At 35.5% G+C, this 26,391-nt stretch overlaps 4 protein-coding genes and 1 non-coding gene across 5 annotated transcripts; 3 read left to right on the top strand and 2 right to left on the bottom strand.

The window, feature by feature from the left end:
* Window positions 1-1,511: 1,511 nt before the first annotated feature.
* Window positions 1,512-4,518, top strand: LOC18610219 (cytochrome P450 85A-like). The gene is made up of 9 exons (XM_007045749.3): window positions 1,512-1,708; window positions 2,281-2,605; window positions 3,019-3,168; window positions 3,265-3,510; window positions 3,595-3,681; window positions 3,775-3,853; window positions 4,015-4,121; window positions 4,218-4,342; window positions 4,431-4,518. Exons 1-9 carry the CDS (start codon window positions 1,512-1,514, stop codon window positions 4,516-4,518), a joined length of 1,404 nt encoding a protein of 467 aa, XP_007045811.3.
* A 1,846-nt stretch (window positions 4,519-6,364) lies between these two features.
* Window positions 6,365-8,769, top strand: LOC18610218 (putative UDP-arabinopyranose mutase 2). The gene is made up of 4 exons (XM_007045748.3): window positions 6,365-6,765; window positions 7,379-7,629; window positions 7,725-7,893; window positions 8,240-8,769. The coding sequence occupies exons 1-4, from the start codon at window positions 6,442-6,444 to the stop codon at window positions 8,582-8,584; spliced, it is 1,089 nt and encodes a 362-aa protein (XP_007045810.3). The 5' UTR covers window positions 6,365-6,441; the 3' UTR covers window positions 8,585-8,769.
* Window positions 8,770-9,771: 1,002 nt separating this feature from the next.
* Window positions 9,772-19,293, bottom strand: LOC18610217 (DNA binding protein). Its single transcript, XM_007045746.3, has 15 exons — window positions 19,065-19,293; window positions 18,153-18,260; window positions 17,913-18,044; window positions 16,523-17,080; window positions 16,108-16,255; window positions 15,639-15,992; window positions 14,967-15,488; window positions 13,675-14,573; window positions 13,464-13,549; window positions 13,159-13,377; window positions 12,743-12,871; window positions 12,149-12,505; window positions 11,399-11,514; window positions 10,263-10,378; window positions 9,772-9,933 (listed from the first exon to the last, which is right to left on the bottom strand). The coding sequence occupies exons 1-14, from the start codon at window positions 19,176-19,178 to the stop codon at window positions 10,263-10,265; spliced, it is 3,858 nt and encodes a 1,285-aa protein (XP_007045808.3). The 5' UTR covers window positions 19,179-19,293; the 3' UTR covers window positions 9,772-9,933.
* A 74-nt stretch (window positions 19,294-19,367) lies between these two features.
* Window positions 19,368-19,439, bottom strand: TRNAD-GUC (transfer RNA aspartic acid (anticodon GUC)). The gene has a single exon. It is a non-coding gene; the product is annotated as a tRNA-Asp (tRNA).
* A 4,028-nt stretch (window positions 19,440-23,467) lies between these two features.
* On the top strand, window positions 23,468-24,832 carry CRC (Plant-specific transcription factor YABBY family protein). The gene is made up of 7 exons (XM_018114781.2): window positions 23,468-23,560; window positions 23,715-23,849; window positions 24,090-24,195; window positions 24,290-24,338; window positions 24,436-24,511; window positions 24,629-24,685; window positions 24,794-24,832. The coding sequence occupies exons 1-7, from the start codon at window positions 23,468-23,470 to the stop codon at window positions 24,797-24,799; spliced, it is 522 nt and encodes a 173-aa protein (XP_017970270.2). The 3' UTR covers window positions 24,800-24,832.
* Window positions 24,833-26,391: the final 1,559 nt, after the last annotated feature.

Below are 26,391 nucleotides of genomic sequence, written 5' to 3'. Positions count from 1 at the left end.
GTACAGAAAAAAAATAGGTGCTATTGTTGCATTGGATGCCCCTTGCTCCTCCCTTTGGTTCAAACTTTGTGGGAGGGTCTAAATTGGCCATTTGCTAGTCCTAAGGATCTAGAAAACCTTTCTTTTTTGTCTCCTAACCCAAAACAAAGTGTGTAAAGCACTAGCTATCTTTTTCGTTTTCCTCATGTTTGACATTGTTTTTGTGTACAAGTTATGATTTGATACATGAAAATAAGTTTCTAATGCTTGAATGTCATCAATGGTTTGAAGAAAAGTCATTGACTCTTTAACTGGCTTGTGGTACCTGCTAAATTTACATGTTTTTCTTTACCGTGCAACATCTACTGGAATTTGTACCTTGAGCTTGAAGGCTTATTGAATTTTGTTGCTGGGGCTGCGGAGATCAAGTAGAGGTAAACATACATATCATTTTGTTTATCCTTCAAGGAATTTAATGAAGGTTTAAGGGTTTCATGGGGTATTAAAACACTGACAGGTAATTTATCAGTCGATTTAAAAAACTACTTTGGTAAGATATTTATCAAGAGCATAGTCCAAAAGTCAATAATACAGTTACTGATTTGCCAAAGGTAGTTCCTGTCTAGTTTCTTGGCACCCATTTCTATGAACTCTCTTTTGCCAGTTCATGATATTCCTTTAGGCACATTACAACAATGCTGCAAGGACCATAGCATTTCAAACTTTTTGCAGCAGCAGAGTTGAAAAGGCAAAACAAAACTATCTTTCACTCTCTCACAGTATTTTTCCAAAGGTATTAAGGGTCTTTGTCCCCTGTTATATGTCATGTAACAGATAAATCGATTGGTATGCACTAGTCAACGTAGCATTCAACACTTTGAACTCCAATATGATTTCCTGTCATTTAGCCTTCGACTCAAACCCCCAACAACTTTAATTGGGGCCTTTTTTTATATTTGGAGTCACGTCATGACATCCTCAGGTTAAATTGTGTTCCAAGTGATTGAGTGGAACCCTGCCAAATAGCTGGCATAAAATCCCCATTAGCAACTCCACGTTAGTGAATTTTGAATTAGAATTAATCAGAATTCATACAGAAAAACATGATTTTGTTGATTGCAAAGTTGTCTATGCAATCTTGTATGATGTACTCAGATGTATTGACTCTGTGTCTAAGTTTAGTCCATGGGGCATTGCAACTCTCTAAATACATTTCAAATGTATTAACAAGTTACATCTTTGACCATATTTTTGAGGCAAAAGATACTGCAATTAAGACTGCAGTGGTTCTCTGTTTAAGATTAAAGTTTGTAGTCTTTATTATTACATTTATTACTACACTCAGCTATTCATAATAGTAGGGGCTTATTAGGTGGGTGTATGGTTTTGGCCGATTTAGGAATTGCCCTTTTGTCTCTCTCTTGCCTCAACTCTGTTGTAGTTGTCAAGGCACATACCTCTTGCATTCTTAAAAGCCTGAACAAGCCATACCATTTTGCAGCACTCCTCTTGAGGTTTTCTTGGGAGCATCAATGGCATTCTTGGTGGTGGTAGTGGCTTGTTGGCTTGCTTTGGGGTTCTGTACCTGCTTTGCTATGTTGAAATGGAATGAGATAAGATATAGTAGAAGAAAAGGCTTGCCTCCAGGGACTATGGGTTGGCCGGTTTTTGGTGAGACTACAGAGTTCCTCAAACATGGACCAAATTTCATGAAAAAGCAGAGAGCAAGGTAAGCTTTCTTCTGCTCACCCCGCACACTCTCCCCCTCTTTCTCTCAAGTTGGTTGACTTGTAAATGTGACTTTTCTGCTTCCTCTTTTTGTTTTAAGTGTAGCAAGTTCTGTTTTTTGATCGTTTCAACTAAAAGATAGCATGAAAACGGAAGAATAGTTTAGCTTCGGTCAGCCCTTTTGTTAACTGGGAAGCTTCCTTTTTCTTGTTTCAGAAAGTCATCAGATAACAACAATGAGCATGACATGGTTTGTGGATCTTTCCATTTTGTTGCATACGGTATCTTTGCATGGAAACAATCATAAAAAGGTGATTGCATATCAGAGGCAAGACCAATGTCCCTTGGATGTGTTTGGAATGGATTAACAATGAGACTCTAACCACTAAAAATCATTCCTCTATAAAGCTGCATGAGACAAATAGAGTTAAATCTCTGACAAGAACACAGTTCTAATGGAGCTTCTAGTTATTTGTCTTCAAATTGTAAAGCCAAATTAAAAAAAAAAAAACCAGAAGAAGAAGAAGAAAACCATGTTTCCTCCTTGCAAATCTCTCACATTTGTTTTGACAGGTATGGAAGTTTATTCAAGACTCACATACTGGGGTGTCCAACTGTTGTTTCCATGGATCCTGAGCTCAACAGATACATCCTTATGAATGAAGGAAAAGGGCTTGTACCTGGCTACCCTCAATCCATGCTTGATATACTAGGGAAATGCAACATTGCAGCCGTGCATGGTTCTGCTCACAAGCGCATAAGAGGGTCATTGCTGTCTCTCATTGGCCCTCTCGTGATCAAAGACGAGCTGCTCCCAAAAATTGACAAGCTTATGAGATCTTTCCTTGAGAACTGGAATGGAGAAAGTACTATCGACATCCAAGAAAGAACCAATGAGGTTTGCATATAATAAGCACAACTTTTAACAGGAAATAGAAGAGAAAGAAGTTTTAGATGTAAATGAAGCAGAAGCACAGTGCAAAAACTGTTTGTTTCTATTAGTTGTTAAGCATTTAATGGCTTTTGGTTCATGAGTCTTAATCTGCCATCATTGCTCTTTCCTTATAGTTAGACTGTTTCAACCATAGGGAAAGTACAGTTTATGAGTGAAAAGAAGATGAAAACTCTCATGAGGTTTGACATTGACTATGATTATGCCTAAACGCCTAAGTAAAAACAAAAATGGTTAATAAAGATCAGAAATGTTCACAAGACACTGCTATAAGATTAAGATTTTAAGAGAAAAAAGTTTACCCAGGTATCAAACAGTATGCTTAACTCTTTATCTTTTTTTTGGAATTACTCTGTTAGATGGCGTTGTCCATATCCTTCAAGCAAATTCTTGAAAAGGAATCAACTTCGTTATATGAGATTTTCAAACCAGACTTTGATAAGTTATTAGTAGGAACGCTATCACTGCCCATAAACATTCCAGGGACCAATTACCATCATGGGATCCAGGTATACCGTTGGAAGACTAAATAATGCCCTGTAAACATTTCTATATGATCTTTTATAAAGGAGTTCGATCCCAGTGTTCAATGGTGATTCTATCAGGGAAGGAGAAGAATCATCAAGATGTTGAAACGGATTATGGAGGAGAGAAGGGCCCTTTCGACAGTCTACGATGACATGCTTCACCGCCTTCTAGATTGCAAAGACTCAAAGTACAATCTCAGCGACAAGGAGATAATTGATCAAATAATTACTATCATGTACTCGGGTTATGAAACTGTCTCGACTACTTCAATGATGGCCATCAAGTATCTCCATGATCATCCTAAAGCCCTTCAAGAACTAAGAGTGAGTGACAGTTCCGTTTGCTTGAATTCTTAGTGTTTTCTTTATTATGGTTTTGATGATCCTGGTACCCTTCTACTTGCATAGGAAGAGCATGTCAGTATCCGAGAAAAGAAAAAGCCAGGGGAGGCAATCGACTGGAATGATTACAAGTCTATGAGTTTTACTCGTGCTGTGAGCAATATCTGAGTCTTGCCACCAGCTTCTGATATGTTCTACAGCTAATCTATTGTTTACTAAAGCTTAATCAATCTCTTTTCTATGCAGGTAATTTTTGAAACCTCAAGGTTAGCTACAATTGTTAATGGGGTATTGAGGAAGACAACAGAAGATATGGAAGTAAACGGTATGTTCAAAGGAACTCTGAGCTTCAAAGTGGCTACTTTTCCTTTGTGCAGTTTTTTCAGGTTTTTGCCACACAGCCAGAATCTTTCTTGTGTTGCGGGATAAGGTACAAGATTCAAAATGTGGTGCGAGTATCTAACACTTTGCATTGTGCTTTGTCAGGATTTACCATTCCCAAAGGGTGGAGAATATACGTTTACACAAGGGAAATTAACTATGATCCATTCCTTTATCCAGAGCCTTTAACCTTCAATCCATGGAGATGGCTGGTGAGAGCAACTACAAACTTGGAAGTATCCCATAGGTCATTTTACTGCTTTTTGAGCCTCCAATTACATGAAAATATTAACAGAACGGAACTGCAGGATAAGAACTTGGAGTCTCACAACTACTGCTTCCTATTTGGAGGAGGCAGCAGGCTGTGTCCTGGAAAGGAATTGGGCATCATCCAAATTTCTACTTTCCTTCACTATTTTGTTACCAGTTACAGGTTGGGTACAGTAGCTCATTAAGAGTTTTCCCCCTGCTTGGCCCAAAACAAATGCACTGACTAGATGGAAATGGTTTTTTCCCTGCAGGTGGGAGGAAGCTGGTACAAATGAAATCCAGCAATTCCCAAGAGTCGAAGCACCCAAGGGACTGCACATTAGGGTATCAAAGTACTGAACATTTTCAAACAAACATTACCGCTAAAGAAATGAAGATATAGCATGGATTTATGAATGAATCGAATCACAATTTTGGATATTACTGCTAAGACTGACAACTGTGGGAAGACTCAGCATCATCTGGGACAATGGGATGTAAAGCTGAGCTAGGCTGAAATGATATAGGAAGCTGAAAAGGAAAGCAGCTGCTACTTGAACCTGGGCCTGGAAGAAGCCCTCTTCAGCCACAAAGTCAGATATGTTTGTGTTGGGAGGATTAACCCATTTTTGGTTGGATACTTTTCATGTGAAAACAATAGAAAAGCAAGGGGAAGGCAGCCTGTGCCATGTGCTTCGCAAAAACGTTTAGGGGAGGCTTCAACATGTCACATTGTTAATGTATCATTTTAACTGTTAACAGGCTGCGAACGTGAAAAATACATGTAACCCATGACCTTCCTGTGGCTGTCCAGCCACGTTCCTATCAAGGGAAGAATCTCTTTTGCTCCATTTTTTAATTAATTTTTTAACCCTTTTTTTTTTTTTTTGCGTATTCCACTCTGACAAAATGAAACTACCAAAACCTGTCATGTTCGGATTATCAGGTTCATGTTGGGAGCCATGTTAATTTTTCATTAATCTGTCAGAATCTTCTGTAACTCTTTTATCTTCTTTCTTTCTTCCTTGTACCATGTCAAGCCTCCCAGTCATTACTTTCTATTTTTCAATCCAATGATTGGACTACGGATTATTGAATCAAATACACTAATAATAATTTGAAATTTGTTTCATATTACTGTTTAATATCGTGATTTCAATGAATACATTTTGATTTTTCTTGATGCAAATTCACCGTAATCACATGTTTTCTACTTGTATCCAACCAATTATTTGGGTGAAAATATTACTTTAAAAAAGAGGGGGGAATTTTGATTAGAGAATAAAGGATTAGAAGAAACTAATAACAATTTTAAGCAGTGTACTTGGAAGTTTAAGAAAAGGCAACTAGACCCATGCATCTCCTGTTGAAAATATTGAACCCATTGGCCCATAGAGGAAGAGACGGGGCCAACCATTGCCTTACAAATCAAAACCAAGTGGAAACTATCTAGAAAATTGTGGATTAATTATGCAAAATTATTAAAGACAATTAGACTGTATTCTATCTTTATTATTCATAAAGAAACACTCATATTTTTATTGATTTTTTGAGATCTTTTTATCCTTTAAGATTTAAAAAAAAAACCCTACAATTAATCTTGATTGATATATATATATATATATATACACATCGAAAATATTTTTAATAAAACTCAAGAACAAAAAAAAAGGAAGATATAACACTCACTTTTAAGTCTTGAATTACATAGTAAGAAGTAATATTTTCCTTTCTAGTAAACAATTTCTTCCCATCTTTAAAATTCATTATCGAGATTTTTATGTTGCGATATTTTAATCATCGAGACTTTTTTTTTTTTTGAATTGAATTTCATTTATTAAATAAAGGTAACAACCATTAGATTTTAATGAATCTATATGGAAGAATGGTTGTATGGTTACCAAATAATTATAGCAATAAAAACTTTCCCTGTTAAAAAAAACTGAATTCTAACTTTCTTAGGTGTACTAACATAAGATAAAATAATAGACTTCCTTTTTTGACTGAAATCATTAAACCACCCCAACAAATCATATTAGAGATAATGCTTAAGAGGTTAAAGAACCTAAATTCACAGTAATCAAAACGTGAAGGATGTATCCAATGGTGTAATTTCTTGACTAATAAAAAATAAAAAAAAGAAAATAAAAATAAAAATATCTTCTTTTTATAGAGAGGGACATATCTCCGCCTTAGTCGTTCAAGTTGAACTCCTTGGCTCTTCTTCTTCTTTTGACTCCGTTTCCCTCTCCATCTCTGTCTCTGTCTCTCTATCTGTCTTCCATGGCAACTTCTTCAGCCAAACCCACACCCCTCTTAAAAGATGAACTCGACATTGTCATTCCCACCATTAGAAACCTTGACTTTTTGGAGATGTGGAGACCCTTTTTCGAGAAATACCATCTGATCATCGTCCAAGACGGTGACCCTTCAAAGACCATCAGGGTTCCCAATGGCTTTGACTATGAGCTCTATAACAGGAACGATATCAATAGGATTTTGGGTCCAAAAGCTTCTTGCATTTCCTTCAAGGACTCTGCTTGTAGATGCTTCGGTTACCTTGTTTCCAAGAAAAAATACATCTTCACCATTGATGATGATTGCTTTGTATGTTGCTCTACTACCCTTTTCTTAAAGCTTTCTCCTTTTTGGGTTTTTAATTCCCTTTAAAATGATGTAGTGTTTTCTTTTTACTCTGTTCTTTGTTTGGTTTATGGGAAAAAACAGGGGAAGGTAAGGAATAACTTTGGCTTTTATTTTGTTTTATTTTTATTTCTTGGTCTTGTTTATCACTGAACAAGGGAAAGAAAGATAGCTTTAATTCTTCATAGCATATTAATTTATTGGTGAATGTGGCTGAATTCAGAGTAATTTGTTGGATTGTTGGTTGTTTTCCTCTGTCATTGCTTGCATTTGCTGTTAGATAATGATATTAGTGCTGACAATTAACTGTTGATTTGGTTGTTTGTGTTAGCATATTAGATTTGCAATCTGTTGATTTATGTTATTGTTATACCTAAAGTTTGAGTAATGTAATTGTACATTATAGATCTAATCAGATAGATGATGATTTGAATTATTCTTTGATTTTGCTCTTTTTATGTTATTTAGCTTGTTTTGTAGAACCTTTCATTACTTCCTTTAGGTTCTCTTAGATTGTTTCTTCCTTTGAAAATTTCAACAGTTTCAATTTTTAACATCTTCTGGTTTTGATGTTTAGGTTGCCAAAGATCCGTCTGGGAAAGATATCAATGCGCTTGAGCAGCACATTAAGAACCTCCTAACGCCATCCACCCCACATTTCTTCAACACACTCTATGATCCATACAGGGAAGGTGCAGACTTTGTCCGTGGTTACCCCTTCAGTCTCCGAGAGGGTGCCCCTACCGCGGTTTCGCATGGCTTGTGGCTCAACATCCCTGACTATGATGCACCAACCCAGCTTGTCAAGCCTCTTGAGAGAAATACTAGGTATATGCATCTCACCTTGGGGAATGTAACCGAGTAAATGGTCATTTGAACTTGGTTTGGGTATAGTTGTTCATTACTTGTTTCTGTGTTTCAAGGTATGTTGATGCAGTCATGACAGTTCCCAAGGGAACTCTGTTCCCAATGTGCGGTATGAATCTGGCATTTGACCGCGAACTCATCGGACCTGCAATGTACTTTGGACTCATGGGTGATGGACAGCCAATTGGACGGTATGATGATATGTGGGCTGGCTGGTGCATGAAGGTACTGTTCTTTCTGCATCTTTGTTTCCATCATGTGGTCTCCCCTATCATTCTGTTTCAGTGAACTGTTTCTCATCCAATCCTTTGTGTCCAAGCATTATCTTCGTTTCATGATAACAGTAAGCTATGGATTTTTATATACTGAAATCAAGTTAGGTATTTTTGTCAGACATGTTGTCTATACATGACAATATGACAGATAGAGTTAGAACATGTGAAAATACAAAATGTTACTATAAAATTCATTGCTAACCTCAGAACATGTGACAATACAAAATGTTACTATGAAATTCATTGCTAACCTCTGATTTTCTTGTATTTAATCATGTGTGTCTCTGAATGTGCAGGTTATATGTGACCATTTGGGACTGGGAGTCAAGACTGGTCTACCCTACATATGGCACAGCAAAGCCAGCAACCCTTTTGTTAACCTCAAAAAGGAGTACAATGGCATCTTTTGGCAAGAAAAAGCAATCCCATTCTTCCAGTCTGTTGTCCTCCCTAAGGATTGCACCACTGTGCAGAAATGTTACCTTGCGCTTGCCGATCAGGTCAAGACAAAGCTGGGCGAAGTGGATCCCTACTTCCTTAAGCTAGCCGATGCCATGGTTACATGGATTGAAGCTTGGGATGAGGTCAACTCTCCTGGAGGAAAACCTGCAGCAAAGACACCCAATGGCAGCTCTAAGTAGAAAGTTTTTGAATTAGTGGCTTCTTGTCTTTAGATACGGTCACAAACTTGGATTATTATCATTACTATCATTTGGTATTTTTCACATTTTGGATTGTTTTATGGCAGTTCCTTTTTTTTTGGATTAATGCATCTCGTCTTACCTCCAAGTTTAATACAATAAGGCATAGAATTTGAATCTGAAAATCTGTCTCTCATTATTTTGTGATCATTCAAAGGTGTATTTGGTCTGAGATGATTACCTTCTGGAGTGGGATTTGAAATTTGAACCTGAAAACATTCTGAAATTCAATTATCTTTTGGGCAAAAGTTAAGAAGTTGATAGAAGATTTCCAACACTTTTTTGTTCTCGTGAAGAGCGGGAGTGGGGCACGATTGCCCTGCATTGAATGAATAAGGCAAAGAGAGAACGTTAGAGGCCCACTGTTTTCATCAATGGCTGGTCCCTGTGATCTAACTTAATTATATTTTGTCCTGTCATGTCCGGGCTGTAACTTTTTGTAACAGTTTGAAGTCAATAGCCACACACCCAAGAATGTTTCAGATCTTGTTTTCCCCATTCCCTTTCTTTTTCTCTGAATCATTTGGATCTACTGATCAGATGCAGCACAACTTTTTCAGATCCTCTAATTTAAAGCCTAATGAATCAAGATTTGACGCAAGGAATGAATGGAGGCATGCCAAAGAAACAGTCAAGGAATCGAAAAAGCAAAAAGGACTACACTTCAAAACACTGCAGCAATTCATTCCTTGCCATAAAAAAATTACGTGCCCGACAACCTGAAAATTTATAGTTCTCGGTTTATTATCACAATAGTTAATCGATATATTTTTTATTACAAAATTCATGTATGATTTTACCAATTACATGATACTAAAATAATTTAAATCTATTATTTAATCATATATCAGTTTGTTTAATTAAGTACATATATATATATATATATATATATCTCACATTTTTATTTTATATGTAGTTAATAAGAATAATTTTATAATATCATTTTTAAAAAAAAATAATGCTTAAAGGTCTAATTGATGAATAAACGTCAAGCAATTAACCACTTAATAAGCTCCTAAGAAGTTTTAATTGGTTGATAAGTAAAAACTTACTTTAATAATATATGTATGTCTGTAGGTATATGCTTTTTTTTTTTGGTAGCTAATTCTAATTTATATTTGTAAGAATTGAATTAGATCTATTTTATTTGAACGTGATTTAAAAAAGGAAAACAACTATCTTTATCTTTCACCGCACATCTGTTTTATGTGTCTGGATTAGCATAGCCTTATGTTTGACAGTCACTGGTTCCAGCACGATCAATGGCAAAGAGAAATCCCAATCAGCACCTAAAATGGCCAAAAAATACACATCAGCCTCCACATCGCCATGTGGGTCTAAACTTCCGGCAACTTAATCATAGTGATGCAACAACTCGAGCATATCGTTTAGCAAAACGAAAAACAGTAAAAACCAGATCTAGGCATTTTCAACATGGGTATAATTCATTCCAGCTGAAACAAACATTTGTTATATTGCTAAATCCATATATAAAATGTGTATGTGACCCAGCAGAATGAGTGAGTTGTAATGAGTATTAACTGCACAGTTACATATTGAAGCACTGAGAAGAAGCCATGGAAGAGACCAAATAGCTTATTTGCTATTAGTGTCTTACTTATTTTGCAAAGTTCTCTTGGCTGTGTAGATAAATCAGCAGCTGGCCATCATCAGCAGCTACGGCTACGACATCTGGCCTCAAATCATCAGTTGCAATACATGAAACACTGCCACCTGATCACCATATCACAGTCGAAAATCAGCTATGTACGCATAATATTGAAGCAAAGCTTAAGTATGAAAGCTTATAGTCCATCGAAATTCATCACAACCGAGCCAGAGGTTCTCCTATGTTCATTATAATCGAAACCTGAATGTCAAAGGACCAAGCAACTAATAGCTTAGGCTGTATGGTGAAGGTTCATGAATGAGTTTAATTTTGATCTCTAACATTGCTCCCTTGGACGTAAGTCCCTTGCCTTGGCCATGTGGATCAAGTACAGGCATATTACATATCTCGTTTAAATCTAATTAAAGAGGATAAAGAAAAGACAGCCAAAGGTGTCAACTAGCATGGCTGGTAAAAGTCCCTTTCGTGATTATATCAAGAACCTAAGATGGAATCCAGCCTTCACTAGGGATGAGGACTTTATGAACAGGAAGAGGCTGTCGCCTTCAGCAGTACAACCATTGGCCCGTAAAAAGGAAGAATAGTAAAAGCCAAAATTCAAACTCGAAAGTTGGAACTGCTAGATCAAAAAAGCTTTAATACCTTATCAAGGAACCACACGTTCCAAAAACCACAAACTACTAAGTGAGCCCATCAAGGAGTTTTACTTTAATAGCTAACATTTAAAAAGAAGGGCATGGAAGCAATTAGATGCACGTGCATTGTTATCACTAAGACAACAAATACTGTTAAAAGTATTTGAATTTTATGAAACGGCAGATGGATGAACACAAAAAGTGGCTTCAAGATCTAATCTAAGCAAGACAAGAGATGAGAGGATGTGTTTCCTGTATTTGGGCAATCAAGTGATTTTGCGAGACAATTTATTTCTACTTTCTCTAAATAGAATTATATCAGATAAAGTTTTTTAAGTAAAAATTCTGCTGTTTTAACCATGGGTCTAAAATGTCCAAGGAGGAAAGATGCTATTTGTCAGATGAGTGCTCCCCTTCTTTCAATTCACAATAACAGAAACAAATTCCACTTTCTCGGTTGAGGAGTTACGAAAGCAAATTCAGTCATACCTTTGAAATGATGCAAAACACCAAGTCTAGTTCCTGTGGACAATTCCCACATATACACTAGCCCATCATCTCTTCCAATGATCCCGTGATCAAATGATGCACCAATTGCAGCAGCCCTGCACAGTAAAGTTCATCAATTATTTTTTGACACATTTACTTGCTAAGTCTCAGAAACTTCTTTTCTCAAGTGTATACTTAGCCAGCTTAAATAAAATTGATACAGTAGCAATCTGTTTCTTCCTTTCTTTATAGAAACCCAAACACCACATAAAACAGCTGCAAGTACCCAATGCACTCTCACATAAATGATCACCTTGGTACGTAATCCAGTAGATTAGGTTTCCTTGAAAAGGCACACGAAATAGTATACTGTTTTGTTTCACAACCTATCTTCACTTGGTTGCATATACCTCCACAATGAGTAATAAGATAATTTAGGGAAACAGGATAGCCTAAGGAGATCAAAAGTATATTCTACAATTTAGGATGAGCAGTTCCCAAATTTTTTTGGTTACTACAGACAGAGAAGGGAAACATAAATTGGAGGAAATAAAATGAAAATTTTCATAGATCCAAATATGGATTGGCATGCATCAAAGAAAAATATTATCTTTTACCAGAAAACAAGTTACTTACTGCCTTAAAAAAACACAATAGAATGATACCATTTCCATGAACAGTATGTCTCTTTCATTACGAGTGCAAAAGCCCAATCTAGATTTAAGATACAGAAATAGAACTTTAGAGTACCTTGGATCCAGTGTACTCCCCAAGATCACCCTATCCTTGACCAGTAAAGCTAGCCTCCATGATCTGGCTGGATTGGCTTGGCAATTACTAGGTAAACGTTCGTACTGATCCTCAAAATCAGAAACAGTCGAGAGAAGAAGCCAGAGAGCAATATCTTCCCCCTCCAATGGAGGAAAAAAACAGTCCTTATGTTCAGAAAACAAAATTTTTGTTGTCGTGAAGATTTCATCAATGCGTCCATTCATATCAGCATAGCTGAAAACAGGCTGCCAACTGAATAAACTGATTGGTAAGAATTGCTTAATTGGATTGCCAGAAGCAGAAAATCTTGAGAGAATGAGCCTTTTCAAAATATCCCTGAGAAATAAAACATGTTTTCTATCAGTAACTAATCAGATTTTATGCGGAGAGGCAAATACAAGAAAATCCCTCTGGAGCCTTATGCACAAAATGATGCACGAAAGGATACAAAAAACGGAGTGCCTATTAATAAATTAATATTTCCACAATGTTACCCAGCAATTACAGATAATATACACTCAGGATCACCAAATAAATATAAAAGAAAACGATTTTACACAGAAGGCTACATACCATACAACAAATTCCCCAATACCATTATGCCCAATCACCAGACGAGCACACTTTGGAATTCTCTTCAATTCCACTACACAAGGAGATAAGCAGTCACCAGCTGGTAGAATAAATTCTTCTGTCCATGCACTGCAAAAAGTGGAGAAGGAAGACAGGTAAACTTGCACGCTTCAATAACAATAATTAAGCAAGAAAACATGTTTCGAGAGGGTAGAAGGAAAAGGGAGAAAGTAAGGTTATCTTCAAATTATATAAAGCAAACATTCCCTTACAACAGCTGAATTCAGTGCTACAATATGAATCTGCTGCTGAAAACCACAAACTAAGCATTTTGCAGAACAAAACAAAGATCATACCATCCGCTATGATAATGAAGAGGTTGTTATATTAGATAGAGAGAAAGGGAAGACATTCACCTCCATGTTGAATTCATGACCCAAAGATGCAGTCTCCCACTCGTTCCAGCAGCAACAAGATAGTTATTTTCACAAACCAATATACATTGCACACTTTCAACTGTTTCCAATTTTGCAACCAAAGAAACATAACCATGATTTACTTGCACAATTTTTACTCCATTCTCATTAGAGCAGCCTGAAGAACATATTGAGCAGATACAATCTATTATCCCTTCCCTAAGAAAAGAAATCAGATATTAATATAATATTACTGTTGTTTCAAATCTGTTTTAACATGATAGAAACTCGAAGAAACAATCAACCTGCAATAAGGTGTTTTAATACCGTCAAGTAAAACAAGGCATTGCCCATCTGGGGTGAATTGTAAGCCACATCTTTCTGAATCAATCTAGGAAAGCACAGAAAAAATGTCACAAATTTTATCACTGACCAGGTAAGCAACAAAGTCAAGGAATCAATAAGTACAATAAAAATGGCTGAAGAATTACAACATATCCGCCCACCAAAGCTTACTTCTGAAAATGTCAATGTTACTGATGTGTAACCAACAAAAGAAGGGCATCCTATACTTGGTTCTTCAATAGATACCCTGTAGAGGAACAAGGTTCTGTCCTTATCTACTAGAAGACCACATAAAACACAAATGTGGATTTCATTTCCTTTTGTACACAGCCATACTGATGAAATAGGCAAAGGATGGAAATAGCTTCCTACAAGGTTGACAATGCCCCTTAGATCACAATTAAGCTCTACATCCCTGCAATGGTTGACATCTGAACTACCTTGAACTTCCCTTGCTTTAGATCTGTTCGTGTCAAAAACACTAGTAACCTGATTTTGACATGAAGCAGGACAGCCATTTTCTACAGTGCTTCTATGCTCAAGCCTCTCCTTGTGACAGTTTTCTTGAAATCCCCTTTCAAGTGAAACAGATGGAACAAGTAAGTATGATGCATCCTTTGCTTTAGAGGCACAAACCAACTTTTGATTTCGATTAGATAGAACAGGTGGCATATTACTCATTTCAGGTTTGCAATTTGTAGTAGTTTTCTCCACAGGCAGTCCATACGACTGTCCTTCAAGCATGTCTGTAGCATCACAGATATCTCTATTGCATGGTTTTTCATCAGAAGAGTGACAACTCTTTGAAACAAGTGAAATTCCTGTTGTAGCAGATACATTAGGGGCATAATCATCTCCAGTATTTCTGTATATGATACTTTCAGAGAGAGGACCAGTGTATTTTCTAGTTGAATAAGCTTGTTTTGAGACTTTCTTTCTAGTATATACTTTATGCTGGGCTTGATAGGAAGAGTTCGTTTTAGGAGTCCTGGTGTCAGCACTTATGTCCTTCCCTGATAATTGCACAGGACTTCCAATGCCACTTGGATTATTATCATTTGTATCTACAGCTGCAGAAACATGATTATTTGCATCAAGTTGAAAATCATAAAAATCACGATTAACTGAGACAGAAAGAATAAAATTATCATGAGTGCAAGATATCTAAATTTTGTAAACTGACAATCAGATATAAGTAAATTGCATGATTTACAGCTCCTACAGCCATACTTTCACAACATTGGACAATATAAGCTCCGTTCTGAGTGACATAGTTTCTAACTATGAAGGTAAATTTAAAATTAATTATAGGTTGACAGCAGGCTAGTAGGAAACTAAGACCTTTCATTCTGAGCCATACTGATATCTTGTCAATCAATTCAGGAAATACTTGCTTGCCCTGTGGGTACTTACAAGAAAATTGACAGCTGAATTTTCAAGAAAGGCTGGATGAATGTCATTACCTTTAGCACAATTAAGTGCATTCTTGGGCTTCTTTTCCATAGAATGGTTTTCAATATCTGCTGAGTTTTCATCCAAATTTACACAAACACCCTGGATATCTTCAGAGAAAGCTTTCATGATTAGAGACACATGCCCTGAAGCAGACTCAGACATCGTTATGTCACTCCCGTGAGGCTTTTTATTTAAAGCCATGTTTACTTCCTTATGGCAGATTGTATCTTGGTTTTCAGAGATCTCATCGCAACAATCTGATGTTTCCTGCTTCACATTGATACTAACAAGCTGTTCCTGAATATTGGAATGATATGTGTCTTTATTGAAACTAGTTTGATCAACCTCCACACTTTTGGAAAACGATACAGCTTGCTTAGCTACATGATCCCCTCCCTGATCATCCTCAAAACTGTCAAGAATAACAGAGTTCACATGTTCAAGATTTGGCACAACTGAACCATGGTCTATACTTTGGGTATGCATTCTCCTGTCCTGTTCTGCATGTGCTTCCTCAGTTAGGATGATGGCTACAAGTTTAGCAGAAAAAACTTATGATCGAGAGGCAAGAAAAAGATTAGCATGAAGCTACAAAGTATTGGGACTAAAGGTGTTCGATACTACATGCCAAAGAATAACATGTTCATAGAAAAATGCAAATGTTTCAAGATTGCCTGTACCAGAAGATGGAAGATTCAACAAATGGTTAGTTTCAATGTTGTTCACTCGAGAATTCACCACATGGGGCAACACTTTGTATGGGTTAATAATTTCCCTTTTCTTCTTTGAAGACTCCTTAAGTAAAGGAATAGCTTGAGGAAGTAAAACCGTCATCATCAACTTAGCCATTTCCTGACTGACTGAATCAGAATCACTTTTTTCAGAACCTGTATTTGAATTAGCTGTTCCTACTTCATCTTCTTGATGAGACTCAGTCACCAAGCCATCAGAAATGACTACATTAGCAGAAGTTAACTCTTCTTTCACACTGCTAGTTGTATCCCTTGCACTTGAAGCAAGATTTGTACAATCATCTGCATTGATATTGTGGTCAACTACTAAATATTGGAAGCTCAGAATGATAAATTATCAACAATTGAAAAGGAACCTGGGTAACAATGTACCGTAAATACTGCAAAGAAGAAATACCTTCCGCAAAATCCAAAGTATCAGGTGCAAAAAGATGGACATCATTGATGCCCAGGGAGTCATTTGGAACTGGCGAATCTCCAGCTTTGGCATTGGTTTTTACCGGAAAAACGAATCCTTCCAGTTCAGTATCTCCTGACCTATCCAACTGTAAGAAGTGAAGAATGCTTCTAATATTGTACCAACTGACTATAAAACAATGATTTAAAATAAATTTTCCCCGAAAGGGAAGAGGATGATAATTTTGGTGAAATAGCTTCTAAGAGCATAGCTCTCAGCTGGTAAGACTAATGCAAGCTATAAGCACCTAAATTTTGCAAGAAGACAGAAGAAACATGTATGAGAATTAAAAGGCATCATTTTCTTCTAAAGGAAATGGACTAAAATGACAGAAAGATGTAATAACCAGTCTTACCTCTTTAGATGTGCTGTTAGCTACCCTAGTGGATTTTGCATTTTGGGAACTAACGAACTTGCTCTTGACTTCTTTCTCCCCATGATGATCTGAGAAATCAACAGATTTCAATTGAAACCCATCTTTGGCTGAAGAGTAGTTATTATCTTCCCCCACTGATTTTGAGTGCACTACTGATGCTACTGAAAGTTTTTCATTTTCTTCTTTTGAAGCAGTGTGAGGAAACCCATGTTTAGGATTCACCCGATTCCCTTGTACTAAATTTGAAGCCTCGGCATCACAAGTCAGGTCCTTAGATCGGGGTCGTTTAAGGCCAGGCCCATTCTTGTTTTGCATTATTTCACACCTTGTACTTCTTTTTTTCCTGATCTGTGATCTGGCCAAGTATGGTAGTAAATCAGGAGGAGTACAGATACTTGAGCTCCGATTGTCATGTTCCATTATAGAAGCCCCATTGCAGAATCTGGAAGATAACAAACTCCTTTCTGCTGTTCCATTGACATTTGCCACCAATTCCCGAAGTAACCTTTGGATTAATGGATTTTTGAATCCAAAAAACTGCATGTTACATGCAAAGAAAAAAGGAGTTTACTCTATGCATTCATCTATGGTTTTCCCTATCCAAATTTAAGGAAAAATAAGAATATAATGATACAGGAAATGGATTTTCTGACCATTGGGCAAGTAAAACACAGCGCAGAATCAAGTAGTCCAAAGAAGCGCCACAAAGAACAAAAAACAGCCAAGAACAAGCAAAAGGTTTAAAACATGTATATGAAATGCATGCATATAATTGACATCAATATCTGTAAAATAATTCTGTAGAGCACTTTTATGGCATAGGTTGCAAAGAATACAATAACCTGAGCCACCCAGACAAAAATCTGCCAAAGAAAAAAGCTCACCTGATATGCTCTGTATCATACCGCTTCACCTTGACATCAGAGCTTGATCATGTTTATTACTCTCAATCTAAGGGTCTCTGAGATTAGTCTTTAAGGTATAGATGACAGATAAAGACAGTAACTCCAAGGATTCCACATGCTCACACATTCTCATCACTTTGGCTAAAGTTTGAATAGTCTCCAGAGCAGCCCCTAGATTATTATGTTTTAATTTGGAAATATCTCCTCTGAAATAAATTTTCCCTCTAGAGACCAAGGAGGTTCAGACCATCAACAAATATAGTGCATGGATTTGACAGAAGAGAGTTCTAAAACAAGGAAAGGTAGAGATGAATTGTCATCCAGATTAAAAAGAAGAACATAAAGGCAATATCAGCAAAGCCACAATTATCCATATTTAATTTTTTAACAGCAATCTCATTAACCAAAAAAGGAGAGGAAAACAAAATGCAACTTCCAACTGCTAAGGAAGCAGCAAGGTATACCTCCACACCATCTATCCTGCATGAGAATCTCTTTCCATGCCATATCTTCAAATGTGGGCAACCTGTCTTCTGAAATTTCTCCCATGCAATGTCTGGAGTTTGTCCAGAACACGATTGTCCATCACAAGAGATCTGCATACAGATAGAGGCACACTTATACTTTAGTAAACCGACTGAGAAAAGTAACACTGGAAAAGAAGATGCAAGTGCAAGCTAAAAACTTTAAGTCTGCCTACTCACCACAAATAAAGGCCCTTTAGGACCTTCATGAATTTCCGTCTTATAAGTGATTCCATTGTGAGCCCGAACAGCTTGATATCCCACAGGATAAGGATATCGATCTTTACCCTACAGATCAACAAGATTAAACCACTTAAATGAAACAGAAGCTCATACCAACATAATGATATTACAATGAGGTACCCCATATCCTCCAATAAGCTTATTAGTTCAACACAAATTTTGCTAACTATTTATCCCTTCAGTAAACAAAGTTCAATTCATTTTAAGCTAATTCAACTTGAAAATAAATAAATAAATATAGCTTTTCCATTTAAAATAGTCATTGAACTGCTTAAGTGGTACGTCCTCTATTCTATTTTTCTCACAATTCACTTCTCCTAAACTAAATTATGTAGCCTTTTGAAACTAAACTTTCCTATTACAGTTACACGTTTTTAATCCTTTTTCTTCAATCTTCAGCTATTAGTTCAGTTTTTTTCTTATTGCCAAAACCTTTTAGGATATGCGATTAGAACTTCCAATATTTCGTTTACATTTTCACAGCATAATTGGCATAAAAATATTACTTATATCGGCAATCAATAAGAGTTCATTGGTTTTCTTTAGTTGATAAGGCATATATAAATTGTGAGCTTGAAAATATCTACTCAATTGCATTTAAACAGATAATTTCAAAAATATATGAATAATCACTAGAGTTTAAAAATGTTAATTTAGTCATAATTCAAATTTTTCATGAGAAAAATTCTCGAATTATATCTCACTCTTCATTTTTTAACTTCCAGTCTTCGCTCGTAACAATAGAAAATCCAAATTATGTAACCGAGCCAAACAAAACGTAAACGAGATCATTCAACATCGAATTAAAAGGAGAGATAATAAAAAGAAAGTAAAAAAAACACAACGTACCCTAGAGGAGCTCCAATACTTCTTGTCCCAGGGGCCTTTGTAAAGGGATCCGATGGAGATGATCTCCAGACCGTCTGATTTCGCTACTTCTTCTCCTTCTTTAGTTTTCGCCATTCAAAGAAATTAGTAGAAAGCAAAATTACAGAGAGAGAGAGAGAGAATGGCTAAGTAACAGGGATTCAGAGAGATGGTTTTGATGGCGGGAACTGAAGTCACGAAATGCTGTATTTCCCTCCACTCTCCGAAAAAAAAAAATTATTTTCGATCAATAAAAATATTTTTTAAAAGGAAAAAGAAAGCCTTCGCCGTTGCCGGGGATCGAACCCGGGTCGCCCGCGTGACAGGCGGGAATACTCACCACTATACTACAACGACTTCGTTGGCAAAATTTCTTGGCAGCCAATTTTTATCTCATCTTTTCCACTACTTTCCAAATTGATACATCATTATAATCTTCATCAAAATAATCAAATGTAAATGTACGAATGAAGGTTAAAATATGTACTGTAACAGTCTTAAAAAGACAATAAACAAATATCATCAAAATCCACTTCATTCTATTATCATGCATAAGACATTTCAATTTTATCAACACCAAATTTGATGAGGGAGTCTGCAAAAATATTTACTTCTAGAAAGGTATAAGCCACAAGCCTACAATCACTTCTATATTACTCGCTATAAGCTCACATGTGTAAATAGTTTTTTCTGGCCACTAACGTATTCTTTTTAAAATGATTTCACAGTGTAATATTGTACAGAGAATAATCAAAATGATTAAAATAAGTGAAACACTACTTCTTGCAGCACAACTGAAACATTATTTCATACAAAACAACTAGAATAAATAAAACATAGTTTATGTGGAACAATTGATTCAAATAGAACAACTACTTTGCACAGAATAACCACTTTATAAGAATAGTAATGAAAATAACTCAGAATAAGTACAGAGTTCATGAGTTACTTTCATATTGAGATGTTCTAAAGAGTTTGACTTGATGGCTCAGATATGAAAATAATTAATAAGTTTTCCTTTTACCATTTTCTTGAAGTACAAATATTTTTCTCTCTCACCGTTACTTTGTTCTCTTGTATCTGTTCACATACACCTTTTTCTCTCACACCTATTCACGTACATTTTTATCTCTTTAACTTATTCTCATGTAGCATTTCCTATATACCTTTTCGCTTTACCTTCTACTATTAATAGTCATAAAACCCATTATTTCAATAAGATATTTAATCATTACTCAACATTAAAGTTCAATAACGATTACTTAATATTTTTTTTGAAAGATGACGGTTAGGTTACTCAACATTAAAACTCTTCTTAATAACATTATTTATTACATGTGTTAAAACTTATTTTTGAGTAACCGTTACTTCTGACACTATTTATAAAGTGCTTCATAATTCGTTTGAAATCACTTTTCTAGGCTATAACATTTTCACCTAGGGCTTCTTTCTCGAACACGTTTCTACTTAATGCTTCTTAATTAACTTTTTCTACCGCTTATCTATTCTTTACTTATCCTCAATCATTACTCTATTATTCATTTTTTTTTTTCACTTACCACAACACATAGTATTTCAGTAATTGTTTCAATCTTCCTTTCCATTATTTTTCAATATATCCTTTTTTCTTATTTACAACACTTCTTTCCCTTCACAAAGAACCCTTTACAATAATATGGGCAATGCTAATGGTTTCCTTGCCAGTGCCTCCCTCCCATGCATATCACCAAAGACTGACAATCTATTATCAACCAAACCTAGCTCCATATTATCATTGGCAAAGACGAGCAATTGCTGCTTCATGTAATTATGGCTCTTTATTGCATCTGCTAAAACTTAATGCTGAGGCATGGTAAAAACTGGTCAAACTTTATGCTAGGATCAGGTCTATGGAACAGAACGAAGAAAAATTTGTTCTAATCCGGTTTGAAATAATAGGTACAATATTAAAATATACAATAATGACTATCCTTCAAGCAAAATTTTGATTCTTAATATTGAAAAACATGAACATGATTATGTTTATGGAAGGACTCGTCTTAAAGAAACAGACTAATATTTACATAAAATTTAACTAACAGAATCTGTAAGAATATTAAATTCATGAAATGTGTGCATAAAAATAACACCCTTAATGATTTATTTCAAGCTATCAATTTCATTAAAAATGCGTCACTTATTCTATAATTAAAATTTTTATAGTAAAGTTCGACTCAACATGTATGAGGCATTGAAATATGCTAGTCCTTTTCGATTAACTTGGCTAACATTATATGATAAGTTTTGAATAAAAAGATAATATATAATACTATAGTAGAAAATTTGACGAAGAACCCAATAATCCATCGTACAACAATTTCACATGATTGAATCAATCATAAAACTAGGATCCATGATACGATATTTATTAAGCAGTATATTTGTTTTTATTTGTCAAACCAATTATGGTAGTATTTTGATCCGAACCAAAGCATACTCAACAAGGGGATTAATGAAAATTCCCGTACCTTGGGAGGAGAAAGCTGGGGGCTTGATGTCAAAAAGAAGGGTACTGCTTCTGTCAAAGACGTAAAAGAGCTGTCCAATCACAATTCAAAGTTTCCTGATATGGATAAGAAACAGGGTCTCCATAGCTCTAATCATTGTGTCTATATCCGTTAATCAACAGGACTATACGTATGAAATGAGCGATGCACTAATGGTAACAAAATCAAGGAGAGAGGTACCATGGGGGAATCTCGTGGCAAACAAATGCATATATATATTGAATTCAGAGAGAGAGACCCCAAAGGAGGAAAAGCAAGTAAATGAAAAAGCAAAACCACCATTACATCGGACCAAGGCCAGGGCCTTGAGTGCAAAAGCACCCTTGGGGAAGTCGATTTATACCAGCAAAGAAAGGTGAGGAAACCGAGTGTCAAACTAGCTTTATTTCCAGGTTTGGCAATTGTGGAATCGTCCCGTCACAAAAAGACAGGAACCCCCCCCCCATCCTTCAGCTCTCTCTCACTCCTAAATATCATCAGTACTGCTGCTATCAACACTGTGCGTGTGCTTGTGTGACATTGACATGTGATTGTAGGATCCGTCTCTTTCAGCTTTCCTTGTTTAACATTGCACCCACAAAAGATGGAATGCATGGACAGGACCCCATCTCTTCACTATCTTCTCACCCTTTCAAACTCTATCCAAGCCAGGCCCCCACCTCTGGGGGCCAATGACTAACTGCTTGGCTGTGAAAAATATTTGGTTCGAAGATGTGAATGATAGTTGATTCCCATTACCATGCCACCCAAAGGACCTGGATCCCTTGTCTTCTTTGTGCATCAGGAAGATAACTCAGTCTTGGAAAAGGTTTTCTGATTCCTGTTTTTTGTTTTTTTTCCACTGAGATCTGCATGAAAAAGAGGTAAGATTGCGGGTAAAACATAAATCCAGAAACCACTTACCATCGATTTAAACAAAATATAAACTTACTCAATTCCATTCCATAAGCATTACTCAAAAATTAAAACGATAAAAATCATGGTAGTTTTCAGAGAACTAGATGATTGATCACCTCAATTACAATATCGTAGCTAGCCAGGAATAGGGTCAAGTCAGGACAGCTAGCCTAGGGTGTCTGTGCCAAGCAATTTCAACTAAATTGTTCTGAATGCCTTGAGTTTCAACGTGTATGCATCCAAATTCCGACTAGTACTACACATTCGCTCATTGACAATAATGAGGGTTGGAAATGTCAAATTGATAAGAATTTTTAAAAAGAGATAGATTTTGTTATTATATCTTTCTTGACATGTATCGATAAATACATATAAATATTAATTGGTTTTTTATCTAACTAGACATTTACTATTAACATGATAACATAATCATCCATCTCATAAAAATGAAAAATTCAATTCATTAATTTTCATTACGAAACTAACTCTTTAAACTGATAATATATCTCTTTAAAAGAGTATGATGTAGGGCAAAAATGAGAGTGCAAAGTAAAGGAATGATGTATTTGGAGAGATACTGGTGATGAAGTTAATTTCTAGAGAGTGTGAGAGAATGGAGTTCCCGTGCAACTGAATGTCTGAAAATTGCAGAGCAGGTACTGTGACAAGTAATATTAGAAACCCCAAAGATTTTCATTTTTTGGACTCTCTTGCTCTAACCAATTCCCCCCATCCTCTCTAAACAGAGAGATAGATACCCAACTAGCCCACAACCTCATTCTATATTCATCGTCCTGTTGGCATCAGGACATCAAAAACCCTAACCTTTTCTCGTTACTTTTGAAACCCACAGCACCCTTGTTTACCTCGCTAGCTGCCCTCTGTTCAATTCTCTTCTCTTCTCTTCTCTTCCCTTCCCTTCCCTTCCCTTCCTTTGATAATATGAACCTTGAAGAGAAAGTTGGGATGGACTTGGTTCCACAATCCGAGCATCTTTGCTATGTCCGCTGCAACTTCTGCAACACTGTTCTTGCGGTAATTTAATTCAGTACTTATTTAGGGCAATGAAAAGCTACAAAGAAAGAAAGAAAGAGAAAAGAAATAATCCAGTCCTTTTTTTTTTTCTTGATGATGATGATGATATGTTGGTTCGGGGTTTATGTATGATTAGCTCTCTTGTTTTTGACAGGTTGGGATCCCATGCAAAAGGTTGCTGGACACTGTGACAGTGAAATGCGGTCACTGCAGTAACCTCTCCTTTCTCAGCACCAGACCTCCACTGCAAGGTCAATGCCTCGATCCCCAAACCAGCCTCAGTCTCCAGGTACATACGTTTCCATTTTAGACCAAGAGAAAGAAAAGATCAGAAAGGTGGAGACCGAGTGCAGATATTAGTTTGTGGTAGTAAACTAGTAATAAGGAAGCAATTCTCCATTTTTTTGGGTTCTGTAAGCTTCACAATTATGCATATTTACATATCCCCACATCTCAAAATGGAAAAAAAAAATTTGGTAAGATATACTAAGATTTGATTTGATTAGTAATGGAAGTTGTTCATGTCAAGGAGAAGCAGAGTTTCTGCGGTGATTTCAGGAAGGGTCAGTCTCCATCTCCATCCTCATCACCATCAAGCGAGCCATCCTCCCCCAAAGCACCGTTTGTTGTAAAACGTAGAAACCCTTAAATACTCCCCTCCACATTCTTCTAGCTAGCATAGTAATTCTTTTTGGAAATATTTACATCTATGGGGAACTGTTTTGGCAGCTCCTGAGAAGAAACACAGGCTCCCATCTGCTTACAATCGGTTCATGAAGTAAGGGAAACTTACAAATATGTTCTTTCTGCTTTAATACTGATTGATCTTTCCCATCGAAAACGTTCTATTCATGCAATCTTGATTACATTGAAAGGGAGGAGATACAGCGCATTAAAGCAGCAAATCCTGAGATTCCACATCGAGAAGCCTTCAGCGCAGCAGCTAAAAATGTAAGACATAACTGTTTCATGTCTGCTGGTGAAAGTCTCTATGATCTTTCATCTTTCTCTCCGAACAAGATTTAAAGACATTATTCGATTCTGATTTCCATGACCTGTTGGGAACAGTGGGCTAGGTACATTCCAAATTCCCCAGCAACATCAGTTTCCGGGAGCCGCAGCAATGTAATGATAAATTACAATCAAGTCTTTACATTATTAAACAATGCTAAAAAGTACTCCATCCTGGCAGAAAGAACTGATGCTTTTTAGGGTTTACAATCGATTTTGCAGGAATGAAGCACTGGGTGCATGAAAGTTGCAACAAAGAAAGCTGAGAGATCAGGGCAGGAGATATGGAGATAGAGCCTGGTTTATTGCTACCAAAATTTAAGACATAGTAGGATTTTAACCTTAACTTTGATCTCTCAAACTTTCCTTAATTATCATCTAATGTCTCGTGTTAATGTTAGGGTATTGGTCTTTTAGTGAACACAACTATCCTAGAGTCTCACCTTTCTAATATTATTATTATTATTATTATTCTTGTTTCTATGCTTTCTAATTATAGTTCTTCTGAAACTTTTTCAAATCATGATTTCTAGTTAATTTCTTGCTTAAAATATTAGTTTCTTTTATTATTTTATATTGAATATATGAATTCAAAAGTAAAATATAAGAATTTAAATTTAACAGGAATATATATAACAGATTGAAATCAAACATCGTCATTTTCTTTAATAAAGTTCAATAAAATTATATAACAGTTGTGAATGTTTTAAAGATTTGAATCTTAAAATCGTGAAATTGAATATTTTTTATGTGACTGTTATGAATGCTTTAGGAATTACTATTATATATATATACATAATTTTATGTGATCTAAAAAGAGAGAGGGAAAGGAATTAATAAAAAATGATATTGACTATTATCTTGGTATTATTATTTTTTATGCATAATCCTTGGAATTATTTTTTTGTAAAAATCTTTATGACTTTATCTTATATATATAATGTCATTTTTAAATTTCACAAACAGAGTTAAATATAATATATATGCATATATCCAATTAATTACAAATAAAGAAATTCAAGTAGTTATTATCAATTCAGTAATTTTTTTATTTTATAAATTTCAAAATCCCTATTTTAATTACATGAAGAGGTTTTAATTTCTAATTTTGTAAATTGAATACTTTGTAAATTTTGTGTAAATTGTAAAATGACTAAGCAAGATCCTCATGTACTTTTGCCACTTTGAGAGCAAAGGTTTTTTAATTAAGTTCGAAGGGCCGGGCTGCCCAACCAAGCTTGTAGGTCCAGCCCAACTCCAGTCGGACTTGTTTTTAGATTTTTAGGTCCGAACCAGCTTGGCCCAAAAGAATTATTATATTTATTAATAATGCTTTGTGTTATATTTAATTATAATTTTGAAATTTACTCCAATAAAAATCTCAAATATATTTAAAAATTTTAAAGTATTAATACAGAGATTATTATTTTATATATCGATTGGTAGAGTTTTTAAACTTTATGAGCGGAGTTTGATAATCATATTTGTTTATTTAATAATTAATGAATTTATTGATTTTATAGGTACTAGTATATTTTGTCATGTTTGTGAATATTTTTTTTATTTTTAAAGAAATTAGAGATATATACAAATGTTTCTAAAGTGTAAGGTTTGAAATATAAATAATTAAAATTTTATAATATTAATTTATATTATTCAAAACTATTAGAATTAAGAAACATACATTTTTTTAAAAGAAAGCCATTCAATATAATTAGAATTATATTAAGAAATTGAATAAATCTATTAACATTTATATTAAAAAATTAAATTTCACTCATTTTGTGAGGGAACTACATACAATTGTATATATTACTTAT

Source organism: Theobroma cacao, chromosome 2 (genome assembly GCF_053813885.1).
Source record: "Theobroma cacao isolate CCN51 chromosome 2, ASM5381388v1, whole genome shotgun sequence".
In the NCBI taxonomy this organism is placed as follows: domain Eukaryota; kingdom Viridiplantae; phylum Streptophyta; class Magnoliopsida; order Malvales; family Malvaceae; genus Theobroma; species Theobroma cacao.
The sequence above is the reverse complement of the archived record's forward strand: the minus strand, read 5'-3'. Positions and strand labels throughout refer to the sequence as shown.

Excerpts from the sequence above, each read along its gene's own strand:
- LOC18610219 (XM_007045749.3), top strand. The coding sequence starts at position 1,512 with ATGGCATTCTTGGTGGTGGTAGTGGCTTGTTGGCTTGCTTTGGGGTTC. Across the intron at positions 3,854-4,014 it reads AGAAGATATGGAAGTAAACG|GATTTACCATTCCCAAAGGG; the intron begins GTATGTTCAAAG and ends GTGCTTTGTCAG. Across the intron at positions 4,343-4,430 it reads TATTTTGTTACCAGTTACAG|GTGGGAGGAAGCTGGTACAA; the intron begins GTTGGGTACAGT and ends TTTTCCCTGCAG.
- LOC18610218 (XM_007045748.3), top strand. The coding sequence starts at position 6,442 with ATGGCAACTTCTTCAGCCAAACCCACACCCCTCTTAAAAGATGAACTC. Across the intron at positions 6,766-7,378 it reads CCATTGATGATGATTGCTTT|GTTGCCAAAGATCCGTCTGG; the intron begins GTATGTTGCTCT and ends TTTGATGTTTAG. Across the intron at positions 7,630-7,724 it reads CCTCTTGAGAGAAATACTAG|GTATGTTGATGCAGTCATGA; the intron begins GTATATGCATCT and ends CTGTGTTTCAAG.
- LOC18610217 (XM_007045746.3), bottom strand. The coding sequence starts at position 19,178 with ATGGCGAAAACTAAAGAAGGAGAAGAAGTAGCGAAATCAGACGGTCTG. Across the intron at positions 15,993-16,107 it reads TACTTTGGATTTTGCGGAAG|ATGATTGTACAAATCTTGCT; the intron begins GTATTTCTTCTT and ends ATATCAATGCAG. Across the intron at positions 13,378-13,463 it reads ATTAAAACACCTTATTGCAG|GGAAGGGATAATAGATTGTA; the intron begins GTTGATTGTTTC and ends TTCTTTTCTTAG.
- CRC (XM_018114781.2), top strand. The coding sequence starts at position 23,468 with ATGAACCTTGAAGAGAAAGTTGGGATGGACTTGGTTCCACAATCCGAG. Across the intron at positions 23,561-23,714 it reads TCTGCAACACTGTTCTTGCG|GTTGGGATCCCATGCAAAAG; the intron begins GTAATTTAATTC and ends TGTTTTTGACAG. Across the intron at positions 24,339-24,435 it reads GCTTACAATCGGTTCATGAA|GGAGGAGATACAGCGCATTA; the intron begins GTAAGGGAAACT and ends TTACATTGAAAG.